Source organism: Pteropus medius, unplaced genomic scaffold (genome assembly GCF_902729225.1).
Source record: "Pteropus medius unplaced genomic scaffold, Ma_sr-lr_union100, whole genome shotgun sequence".
Classification (NCBI taxonomy): domain Eukaryota; kingdom Metazoa; phylum Chordata; class Mammalia; order Chiroptera; family Pteropodidae; genus Pteropus; species Pteropus medius.
The window spans coordinates 5,976,623-5,988,870 of record NW_024355206.1 but is presented as its reverse complement, the minus strand read 5'-3'; the positions used below and the strand labels follow the sequence as shown (position 1 = coordinate 5,988,870).

General features: G+C 45.6%; 1 protein-coding gene across 4 annotated transcripts in view; it reads right to left on the bottom strand.

Moving 5' to 3' along the window:
• Positions 1-221: 221 nt before the first annotated feature.
• Positions 222-12,248, bottom strand: part of MTHFS (methenyltetrahydrofolate synthetase) — a 21,595-nt gene continuing 9,568 nt past the window's right edge. For 3 of the 4 annotated variants that reach the window (XM_039858408.1, XM_039858410.1, XM_039858411.1), the window contains one exon: positions 222-669. In XM_039858408.1, the coding sequence (XP_039714342.1) occupies positions 437-669 (233 nt within the window). In that variant the 3' untranslated portion in view covers positions 222-436. The remainder of the gene's footprint in view (positions 670-12,248) is intronic. The other variant, XM_039858409.1, reaches the window with a different exon arrangement.

Here is a 12,248-nt window from a genome sequence, read left to right as displayed (position 1 = left end):
GCAGAGCAAACACCAACAAGTCAGTTAATAATTGCTGAGTATCTACATACCTGCCAGAGACTGACCAGGCCCATGACAGGGCTTAATGACATAGGGTCTGCTTCCGATGAGGTCACCTTCCTCTCACTGAGTTGGACCACAGTTCCTCATAAATATTTAACTTAAACTGTAAAGCAGAAAGATCAACTTGTCATGTTCACACCAGGAAATTAAGCTGAGAATCATATGGTGATAGCCTCCATTTTAATTAATGTTCTACTATTCATTTTTAAAGATAGTTTTATGTTAGGTGTGTTATAATTGTACTAAAAATAATGTAGTCCGTGTTCCCATGAGTGTGCAATTTCAACTAATTTCCGACAAGAGAAATACACATATTCTGTGTCACATACTTCTTGGGTACAAAACACTGATTATCTGCTGTAGTCAATTGGGCTTAAGATGCTGAGGAGTCTTCGTAAAGGACTTCATCTACCTTCACGTCATTTTCGTCCACTGGGACCTGGAGGCAAATCTGTTCTTTGAAAGCCAAGGCCATGGTGTAGGGTTTCGCGTGCTGCTGCTGTGCACAGCGCTTCAGGTAGGCGTCGTAGTAGCCCCTGCCTCTCCCCAGCCGGTTGCCTTGTCTGTCAAACCCAAGACCCGGCATGAAGATGAGATCGAGTCCCCCTGTGGAAAAGAGGAACACATTTATGAGGGTTAACGGTTTCCGAAACAGACGATCACTTGGAAATCTGGTTTGTTTTTAATGCCACCTATTCTTTCTGATTTCTAATGAAATACACAATCCCTTTAGAAAATCATAAGAGCACGAGGTCAGCCTAAAAGGAAATAACAATGACTCGGCAATTCGGTAAATCTACTGGGCTCCCTTCCAGTTCTGCATGTACACATGTGCGAAAGCACCAGATTCCAGCCCCACCCATAGCTCACTACAGACTCTCCAGGGACAGGGCCTAAGAGCGTCTTTCCTTCTTTTTTTAAGCATCCAGGTGAAGCTACACACCTGCCAGGCTGGGGAACCAGTGTCCCAGGATCATGACAATCAGACGAGTGGGAAAGGGTCAGGAAGACGCCGTAAGGAACAGAGCGTGGTCAGAGTCAGCGAGCAGGAAGAGGGCTGGCTGTCACAAGGACGGAGCCCCCTTCTTCCCTTCCCCTCCCCCTGGAGAAGCAAGGCCAGTTGTCAGGCTTCCCCGGATTTACGAGAGAACAGGCTTTCACCTACTCAGGGGCATCCAAAGGTACAAGATGGGGTCCCACACCTGGTCCTATGGCTGGAACCCTTCCAGGGAACGCAGGGACCAGAACTGGCCATGGCATCCTCAGGACAGACTGCTGGGGCTCAGGGTGGAAGGCAAGGTCTTGGAGGCTGTGAAAACCCAACCACTTTGAGAGGTGGGAGGCATCCCATGAAGAAGGCAGTGAAGGTCACGAGATGGAAACTGCCATGGACTGGGGAGGCCCCCGGAGCAGCCCTCTAGCTCCTGGCAGGGAGCACAACAGACCAGTCCAACTCAGGGGTCTGCCCCACAGCCTTCCTGCACGGGGCCTCGGCTGCCTGACGGCCATCCTGGGGCCTCCGGGTGACCTACAGTTTAGCCACGGACTAGCTGCTCACGCAGCATTGCTGGCAGGGACATACCAGTGCTGGAAGCCACGAGTTCCCGGGAACGGAGTGTTCTAAGTAGAAGTGGCCCCCACTACCAGCAGCTGTTCTGACTACCTGCATAACTGTGAGGCGAACTCAGCTTCTCTCTGGCTCCCAGCACATACCTGGCACCCTTGCCTGCCAAAACCCAGCAGAGCATGTCTCAGATTATAGTCATGACCTTCTCGGGTAAACCGGCTTGTCTTGCTAAAAAACCCTGGTCACTGGCCTTTCCCTTCCCTCCCTGTCCCCATCCTGCTCATTGTTCTCTTTCGGGACTGACAGGGGCTTGCGCACTTAGACTGAGCTCCCGCCGCGTCCTCTGTCGCCAGAGCACACTCAGGCTTACAGCACGGCTCTGTCGTCTATGCCTAGAACCCAGAGCATCCACCTTTTCTGGGGCTTCTTGCCTCTTTACGGTGTGGCGAGGGACTTTGCAAAGTCCTGGGGCGGGAGGAGAGAGGACCCGGCCCATCGGGAGATGGAGGGCAGTTAACAGATGCACGCGTCCCATCCACCCCAAAGCAAGGCAGCGGCATCTACCAACCGCCCAAGAGCAGCGGAGACGAGCAGCGTGGCAGGTTTGGCAGCGGGGGAGCCCTTCTGCCGGGGTGTCGGGGAGGCCCGGGGAACTGACTGCACCTGGCTTTTACGGGTGTGTCTGAGTCGGGTCTGAGTAGACTTCAGAAGCCCAGGGGAAGGTGGCAGGAGCACAGTGCTGGGAAAGGAGCGGAGAGGGCAGAGGGTCAGGCTGAGGAGTGTGGAGTTCGTCAGGTAGGGGCACGGATATTTGGGAGTTAAAGGTGAAGAGACTCCTACAGCTTAAAAGCAAAAAAAACCGAATAACCTGGCTTTTAAAAATGGACAAAGGACTTAGACATTTCTCCAAAGTTAAAAAAAAAAAAAATGCCAACAGGTACATAAAAGATGTTCAACATCAATGATCATCAGGAAAATGCAAATCAACACCTCGATGAGATATCACCTCATCTTGTTAGGGTGTCCATTACTAAATATAATGTCAGTGAGAATGTGGAGAAACTGGAACCCTCGTATGTTGCTGCTGGGAATTTAAAAAGGTGCAGTCGCTACAGAAAACAGTTCCTCAAAAAATTACGAATAGAACTAGCGACAATCCCACTTCTGGGTATTTATCCAAACGAACTGAAATCAGGGTCTTTAGGAGATATTTGCACACCCATGTTCACTGTAGCATTATTCAAACGGCCAAGAAGTAGAAAGAACCTAAATGTCCATCAACAGAATAAATTAATAAACCAAATGTGGTATGTACAATGCAATATCATTCAGTCATGAAAAAAGGAAATCCTATATATGCTATGACATGGAAGAAACTGGAGGACATTGGGTTAAATGAAATAAGCCAGTTGCAGAATGACAAATTCTGCACGATTCCACGCAGATGGGGAACTCACGGAAGCAGAGAACAGAATGGCGGCTGCCAGGGGCTGGGGGGAGGGGGATGGGGGAAGTCGCGGTTCCCTGGGCCTTAGTTTCAGTCACGGGGACCTCCGCGCAACATCGCGCTTGCAGTGAACACTACTGTACTGCACGCTTAAAACTCTGTAGAAGGGTGCATCTCATGTTATGTGTCATTCACCACAATTTTTTAAAAGGCAACGATACCAGAAAAAGCCAGAAGAACAGTCAGGATTTCGGCCAGAGTCAAGACATAGGAAAGAGAAGGTAGGATTTCATAGAACCCATCTGTAGGCAGAAGAAAAGAATGAAAAAAAGAAAAGAAAAGAATGTTCTCAAATCCTTCTAGCTGGAATTGATCTCGCCTCCCCGCCCCCAACTCCTGTTCCTCCCGGCACTGATTACGGCCTCCCTGACGTCTACCGTGTACTTCGGCCCACTGTGCATGTCTCTGTCTGCCCCGCCAGACGGAAAGCTTCCCTGAGGACCACAATGTTTCCAAGTCATCCTTCACGCTTGGATTTCAAGAGCATTCTAGGTCGAAGAAACCCTGAAAGACGTGTACCACCTGCAGAGCGGATCAATCCAGCATGACATCCCCTACTTCAGTACACGCCAAGATATACGGGTTTGGATCAAGGAGGCAACATTATGGGACAAGAAAATGACAGAAGGATTGCCTTGCACGGATACCTGTTCAGAGTGAGCTCCATAACTGTTAAGCAAGAAAGAGAATGGCTTTGGGACTCTCAGGTGACAAAAGGCTCTGAAATGGCCCTTCGTAAGCAAGAGTCCTGACATCCTATTTAGGGTGCTGCTGTTGCACCCCCAAGCCATAGGATTGCTACTGCTGCTCCCTCAACCATGGGTTCACCTGTTATCCCCAGCTTCAGGTTCTTAAAAGCCCTCTGTGGTCAGCTTCTGCACTGCTGAATCCAGGTGTCCTCCTGATTCACACAGTGTGTTCCACGCTGACTCCATCCACCTGCTGTCACCCTCAAGCTCTTCCTGTGCCTTACTACCGTCAGCACATGCTTACCCCATCCGCGTCCCACCGTACACACACCTGGGGCTCTGCATACTTCCCTAACGCTGTGCTGGATGCTTTCCCTCCCCGAAGGTGATGATCCAACAGGGCCTGAAAATCACATACAGGCTTAACACGTTCCCCTTGCACACACTGGTCCCACCAGACCATCACGACTAAGAGTTGACCCCAGACCCACTGAAACACACTGCGAAGTCCAAACCCTTCTGGCGGATGGAAGAAAAATCCTGGTCCACGCACCTCTTCTGTGTACACCTCTAGCGTGGCTCATTAGGAGCACGCTGACACCAGCACGACATGCGGGAGAGCCAGCCTGAGTTTGTTGTCTTGTGTGCGCTTGCTTCGCAGGCGCCTCCTGGTGCTGACCAGGAGCCCTGGCTGCACCAGGCCTGCGAATCAGACCAGAGTCCAGAAAGTGATCTCAGCACGTCAGGAGGCTGTTCTGCAGAGTCGCGGTTGGTTGGGTGCTCTTCCTCAGGCTCTGCTGGCTTCCCAATGGGACCCTGCATCCCCAAACTGCAAGGCCACCCTTCGGAAAACTCGACCTGGAACACACACTATTTGCTCAGACGACTTGCCCCTTCATTGGCGCTGGCTCTCAAACGCAGCACCCTGTGGAGTCTGTCCAGGGTGGTGATCAGGGGCCCTGAAGCTACTTCTTAGCTGTGTCACCAGGCGAAGCTCCTGCCCTTCCTGTGCTTCAGTCTTCTCATCTGTAAAGTGGAGCTGAAAACAGTATCCACTTCACAAGGCTTGTCATGATAACAGAGTCAGATGATGCCTGTAAGCTCCCAGCACAGCGCTCAGATTATGCTACGTATGGTAACTACATTTACTGGGACAGCTTTTCTTTTCTAATTAAGAAATGTCAGGCACTGTTCCTTAAGCCGGGGAGCCGGGAAAGGAGCTGGAGCTTCCACCTTCCATCAACTGGTTTTTAACAAGAGCCTTTACAGTCTTCCCTTGGAACTGGCTCTTCCACGTTCTCTCGGCTCCAGGGTTTGGGAAAAAACCAGGGGAGAGCGATATGAGGGAAGAGAGGTTAGCAAGCTTTCCCTCTGAAGGGCCGGGGAGCAAACGATTCAGGCTTCACAGCCACGTGGACGACGCTGCTGTACAGCATGAGAGCAGCCACGGACAGGAATCAGCGACCGGCTGTCAGAATTCTCGCCTCCGCTGGTTACTCGGATGTGCCGTTGTTTCTCATGGGCGACCGGGGATCCTGCCCTCAGGCACTGCTGGCCTCGATCCACCCTGAGACGCAGCCTCCATCCCGACTCCCCTTGTTCCAAAGCTTCCGGTCAATCGCAACCTCTCAAAGGCAGCATCCGAACTCTTCACTTGGGTATCAGTGCCCACTTGGTCTCATCCGAAGCGCCTCTCCCACATCATCTCCCATCATGCTGAGCTCATCCCTGTGAAGCAGACGGGTTCGCTGTCCCTCGGACCCAGCCACGATCTCCTGCCTGCAAGTCCTTGCTCCCGCTGTGCTGTTCTCCACACCTGAAAGGTCCTTCTAACCCTTTAATTAACTTGTCTAATGCTTACAGTCACAACATAACAAACCCCAGTTAAGCAGCTCTCCCCCGACGCCACGGTGAGGCTCGCGGTCCGTTCAGGATGAGGGTCCCCTTCCTTTGCCTTCTGGGAACGGAGCTGTAGTCTCTCCTCCGAGAGAGACCGAGCCCAGGTCTGTTTACAATAAAACAAAGGTGGAGAGTCCAAAAAGAATGAGAAGTCTCTTGACCATATTGATCTCAGTTCCCTAACTACATCCAAGTAGCTACCTGTTCAGCCCATTCCACATGACGCCTAACTCTTATCCAAAGTCCAGCTTCTAAAAGAGAAGAACACAGGAACTGACATTTGTCAAATGCCTACAATGTGCCAGGCACTACGCTATGCCCTGGGGATAGAAGGGTGAATAAAACCAGCTGGTCGGCACATCCGCTAGGTGAGGCAGGAAGGTGAGGATCGTCACCCCCATTTCACTGATGGAAAAACTGATGCTCAGTGCTCAGAGAGGTCAAATTACTCCTTAAGGGAACTAAGTTCATGAGACAAAAGCCGAGAGCTTGCTGCCCAGGTGGGTAAAGATTCAACAGCACACACTGCTCCTATTGCTAAAAGGTAGGCGTGGGACTGGGCGAAGGAACGGCATAAGCGTGGCAAGGGCAGCGGAGCGGGAGTGCGGGCTGCGGGACGGGCCGCCCGCGCCTGAATCCAGCACCACCACTCCCAGCTGCGAAGCATCAGTCAACATGCCGTCGCCCACAATCTAAAATGGATGAGCACACTGCGACGAGAAGAGTCTCTAGGCTATTAATACCAAATGTCAACTTAATCAATTGCTGCGCGCATCCTCCCTAAACCGTGCAGCCGAGTGGAGACAGGCACTTCCATCAAACACGCTTCTAAAGCACGAAGAAGCTGAAATTCTGAAATAAAATACAGAACCAATAATTCATGATAGCTCTGGTGGCAGAACTCTCAAAAATCAATACCATACGCTTTAAACTCATTATGGCTGCCTTCAAAAAAACAGATTGAAGTACAACCTCCTTGAATCACTCTTCATAGTAAAACAGTACAGAGCATACAAGGTAATAAACAAAACCATTTATGTGATTACAGTCATATAATATATTCAAAATCTCATTATATATAAATATTGGAATTTTAAAAAACATATTTCCCTTCAAATCCATAATGCTCTTAAGGAGTATTCAACTAAACCACCTCATGGAGGCAGCTAATTCTTAAAAAGTTACACTGTCAATGTGCCTCCGCTCTTTCGCTCTTTCGGCCATGTTTGGTCACAGTGTATTTTGGCCTTTTGGGAATCTCCATGTAGAATCAAACACACTGTAGTAAATGTCATCTGTTAAAGACACAACTATCATGTGACTGATCGTATCTGTATTGTCATTGTAAAATCCTTTCTTTTAACAGAGGTCCCAACGTTTGCATCAAAACACGGGGACTGTATTTGTCACAAAAGCACTGGGGACAGTACCCAACACCATGCGAGGCAGCCATTTCTCTGCTGTCCCCAGGTATGACAAGGCACTCCACTATTCGGCTCATCAGAATGTAAGTCGATCGCGTGTGCCTGATATGTAAAAGCTAAGTGTTTATGAGTTCAAGGCTTTTACTCGGCCCCGTGAACACGGACCATGTGTTTCAATGAAAGGAGCAGGAGACAACAGGAATTCATATTCTCCTAGGTAAAACTGAAAGCAAAGAAATACAAACCGTGCATTAGCTGCTGAGCATCTCACCAGCAGCAACTTCTTCTACTTAACCCAGAAAGCCTAAAAAATATCAAAGACAACAGAAGTGGACTGCCAAGATGGATGGTAAAGACCGAGCATCCTTTTACCTGTGATACTGGTAAACCCCTATAAGATGTTTCGGAAAGGATCCAAAAGAAAGTAGTAACCAATTAATCAATTAGCCAATCATTCGATTATCCAATTAATCGATTATCCGATTAATCAATTAATCAATTATCCAATTATTCGATTAGCCAAATATTCAATTATCCAAGTATTCATTTAATTGATTACTCAATTATCTAATTATTCAATTAATCGCTTATCCAATTATTCAACTAACTACTGTCACTGCTTACCTCAGGGTTTTGGGATTTGGGCTTATTATTTACTTTTTCTTTACACATTTCTGTATTGTTTGAGTATATCTTTATAATTGAACATTGTTTTTTAAAAAAGAAATATTTCTATGAATGCTCAAAAAAATTTCCAGTCTTCCTTTGAAGATGTACTTCAAACATGTTAGTTTTTTAATTAAGTATGTTTTTTACTGTATCATAAAACTATCAGGGTATATGGAAAATAATTCCAAAATGATTAAAAGTTAGCAGGAAATAATTTGATTTACATTATTTTCTTACCCATCATCCTCACTATCACCATGAACAATGACGGCTGTCTCCTACATGAAAGACAGCAAGCTAAGTGCCAAGAAAGAACCGAAAGAGTCAAGTGAGGGTCCCATACTGGACCACAGGGGTTGGAAAACTATGGCCTAAGGGCCAAACCTGGTTGTTGCCTGCTTTCATAGATGAAGTTGTAATGGAACACGGCCCTGCTTCACATTAAAGCAGCAGAGCTGAATCGCTGCAGCAGACACTGTAGGGTGCACAGAGCCCCCAATATCAACTACCTGACCCTTCACATGAGAAGTTTGCCGAGCCTAGCTTTAGAGTGTCTACCACAGGTTAAAAGAGAAAAGCACAAACTACACTTGGGCTTATCCTATCTTAGCAGATATTGACCAAAATAAATCTTATTGGGGAAAAAAAAATTAAACTGTCTTACAGATATACAAAAATGCTTTGCAGAAAATAGGACCAACGGCAGCAGCTTTATCCACACAGCATTTTCTAAATGTTACATTTACTTTAGCTCAGAGCTTGTGATACTTTCACTGCCATTAATGATCAAGTAAACCTTAAAAAGTTAAAAAAAAAAATTGAGAAGAGATTATAGAACTTACTATGATTTTTCACTAACTTTAGGCAACTTCTGGTTGTCTGATTTTCCTCTTCCATCTTTAAAATGAGTAGATGGAATTCTTCAATTTCTCAGACCTCTTTAGAATCAAAGCTTAGTAATTCTGAGAATCTTAAGGACGGTCCTTGCGTATCCCATGTGATACAGTCCATAAATTAAGCCGGTCCCCAAAAGACAAATACTGTATGATTCCACTTACATGACGCGTCTAAAATAGTCGAATTCATAGAAAGACAGTAGAACGTGGTTACCAGGGGCCGGGGTGAGGAAAAGAGGGGAGTTGCGGTTTTGCCAGATAAAAAAGTCCTGGAGATGCCTCACGACGCTGCGAATACACTTAATACTATGGACCTACACGCTCGAAGATGTGTAAGATGGGAAATTTGATGTTACATGCTTTTTTTTTTTTTTAACCACAGTTTAAAAACAATAAGGAAGAACTAAGGCTTTAGGGTAAAAGCGGCTGAGCCTGGCAGCCCGCCCCACAGCTCAGGTTCATGTGAGGTTGTGCTTAAAGAAAAGCCTGCTTTCTTCTTGAGAGCACTGAAAAACGATTTCTTCAGATATAGAAATATATGGATGCTTTTGGTGCTATTTCTATTTTTCGCACTTTTTAGAAGATGAGCTCTCAAAGCCGTTACTGTAAAAATTACAGGAAGGCACGACTCCTAAGCCTTGAGAGTTCAGCAAAACGAAACTTCTCCCGGGCTCCCACCCCTTGTTTGATCGAGGCATTAAACGAGCACTCGGCAGTTCCTGCAAACTTTCCAGTTCAGCACATTTCTTCTGCTCACTCTCTTCTTCTACTCTAGGACTTGTCGCTTGGCTCATGTGAGCCTGTGCCATCTAGAACAAAGTCTATTACTGCCAGCCTGAGACGAAGTAATCTATTACTTTGAAATAACACAGTACCTGGTTTTTATATGACGTCCTTCCTAATGTGTTTCAAGTGCTTTTTTCACTCCAGCTACCCTTGTTATCTGCTTCATTAAGCTTGGTAGGCGACAAACTTGCTCTTGAAACACTTAAAGTTCCCTAAAACCTGCTAGAGCACCTTGACAAAAAAGGGAGCAGAAAAAAGTCTGAAAATTTGCAGCTCAGTCAAAATTCAATGGAATCAAATTAGTAAACAGCTATTACTAACAACTCACTGTATAGAAGGCCCTGTCTGAGAAGCCCCAGAGGACGCAGAGCTAAGTGATTACTCATACTCTAGGAACTAACAGCCTGGGCTGCTGCACACACGCTGGGCTGTGCAGAGACAGGTAAAGTCATCCCACTGGCCACACGAAGGTACTGATGTTGCGTCCAAGTCGGTATGAAGAACAGGACAGCTTATCCAAGGTCGATTTCACATGCAGAAATTGTACAAGGAACAAAAACCAGCTATGTTCAGTTCGTTTTACCCAATTATTATTTGATTCAACGTTATTACTTAATGTTGAATTAAATAACATTTACTAAACATCATCTGCTTCCCTCCTTCCAAGATGCAACTTTTACACTGGACTATACGTTTTTCTTCTCTGTGATTTTGGTGACTATCTTTTACCAGTCTTTTAAAAAGAGGGTCTTTAGAAACAAAAACACCTGTGTTTCAGCCTCGCCCTGTGACTATTTGACCTTGGACAAGTCATTTCCCTTCTAGGCCTGTTCCCTCATCTGCAAAAAGAAAAGATGATCTCCAAGATCCCTTCTAGTTCAAAAAGTCCCCAGTGTGCTAATTAAATGACTAAAGAATATGTAAGTGCAGGAGGCTGCAGACACAACCACCACCTCAGACTAATACATTTGTAAAACACCGACATCTGCTGGAAATTGGGAAAACTACTCAGCCTATCGAAATAATAACAGCTTTTAAAAAACATGGTCTTGGAAATCTCACTTTGAAAACACGTAATCAAGGAGGCAAGTTTCTTATGAAATTAGGTTTTCTAGTATTTGATTTTGTAGAACTTAAAAAATTTGGAAGAAAACTTTAAGGTTACTTCAGAGACATCTGGTTCCACTTGGAAACGTAAGCCTATGTTCCTATGCTTTCCTATCCTACAAAAATAACTGTCTGAAAATACAACGGAAAAACATTTCATTCACAGTAACAACAAATATAAATTGACTAGGAATACACTAAACAAGAAATGTGCAGAAACAACATGACTAAAAGCAAAAACACCAACAAAAGAACACATGAAGAGCAGTAAACAACTGGGGAGAGAAGGCTGACTGTGGTGAAGAAATCCATTTCTCAAAACTAATCGACAGTTTTGACACGATTCCAACCAAGATCTCTAGAGGAGCTGGGTGGAAAAACTCACAAAATAATTTTAAAGCGAATCTCAAAAACGAATGTTTAAGAATAGTCAGCTAAATTTTTAAATTATGAATAATCGGATAGGCCTCATCCTACCAGGTACTGGAGCATTAAAGCGCATTAAACAGCTATTACACAGCTATGCTGATCAAAACGCCACGGCGCTACTGCCTGGCCGGCAAACAGACCAACAAGGAAGACTAAAACGTTCAGAAAAAGACCCAAACAAGAATTTAGTACATGGACATGGTGGCATACTTTAAAACATGCAATCTGGTATTAACTGTAATCACCACACTGCGCGTTCCATTCCTGCGACTTACTCTTTTCTATACCTGGAGATTGAAAGAAGCTTCCGAGTGACAAAGGTCTCTCCAGCAGTTGCCTACAACAATCACTTGCTCCCTGCTCCCCTCGGTCTGCATTTCTAATCAACCAAAACAAACTAGCAAACTTACACTCTTCCCTTCTTTTTCTATCTGGGACTGAACATCAACTGCATAACCTCTAACAGAGCCCGTCAGAAGTACTAATATAGGGCGAACCTAAACTTCTTTCAGTTGAATGAAAAGAGAAAAATCACTGCAGTTTGAAGTTTTAGAAGTTTAAAAAAAAATAAGAAAGAAACAAGAGCACCTTTCTGCCTTATATGCAGTGACCAGAAGTCATTCATTCAATATGCACTTATTAGGTTTATCCTTTAAGAAGGATATTTAAGCTGGTGAAGAAGGAGGTGAATCCTCAGAGTACCTGGGATGCTGTGTTGAGTCCAAACACTACAAGGGAAATGTCTGAAGACTATGTGATTCTCTAGGGGCTGCAGAAGGATTGCCAAGTTAAAGGTTACAAGAAAGCACAGAGAATTACTTTCTAACCTTTACAAAGTGGTCTAAATGGAATGGGATTCCCTGGTGAGTGGTGGGCTCTCAATTCCTGCCAAGAATTAAATTAAAAAAAAAAAAAAAAGTTTAAGTTACATGCGTGGAATGTAATAAAGCCAATCAGATCACACCGTGCACCCCGATGTGTCCTAACAGGTAGAAATACAAAGGCAGAAGTGTCCAAATTTGATCTGGGAATCTAAAGAAGCTTCTGAAGGAGGCAGCACTTAAGCTGAGACTCAAAGGATGATTAGGATTCCAACAGGCAGACAAAGATGGGTGTTCAGGCTGAGGGAAGCAGAAGAGCAAAAAAGGTAAAGAGACCTTCCCCAAAAGAGAAAACGCACGCGCGCACACACACTCTCTCTCGCTCTCTCTC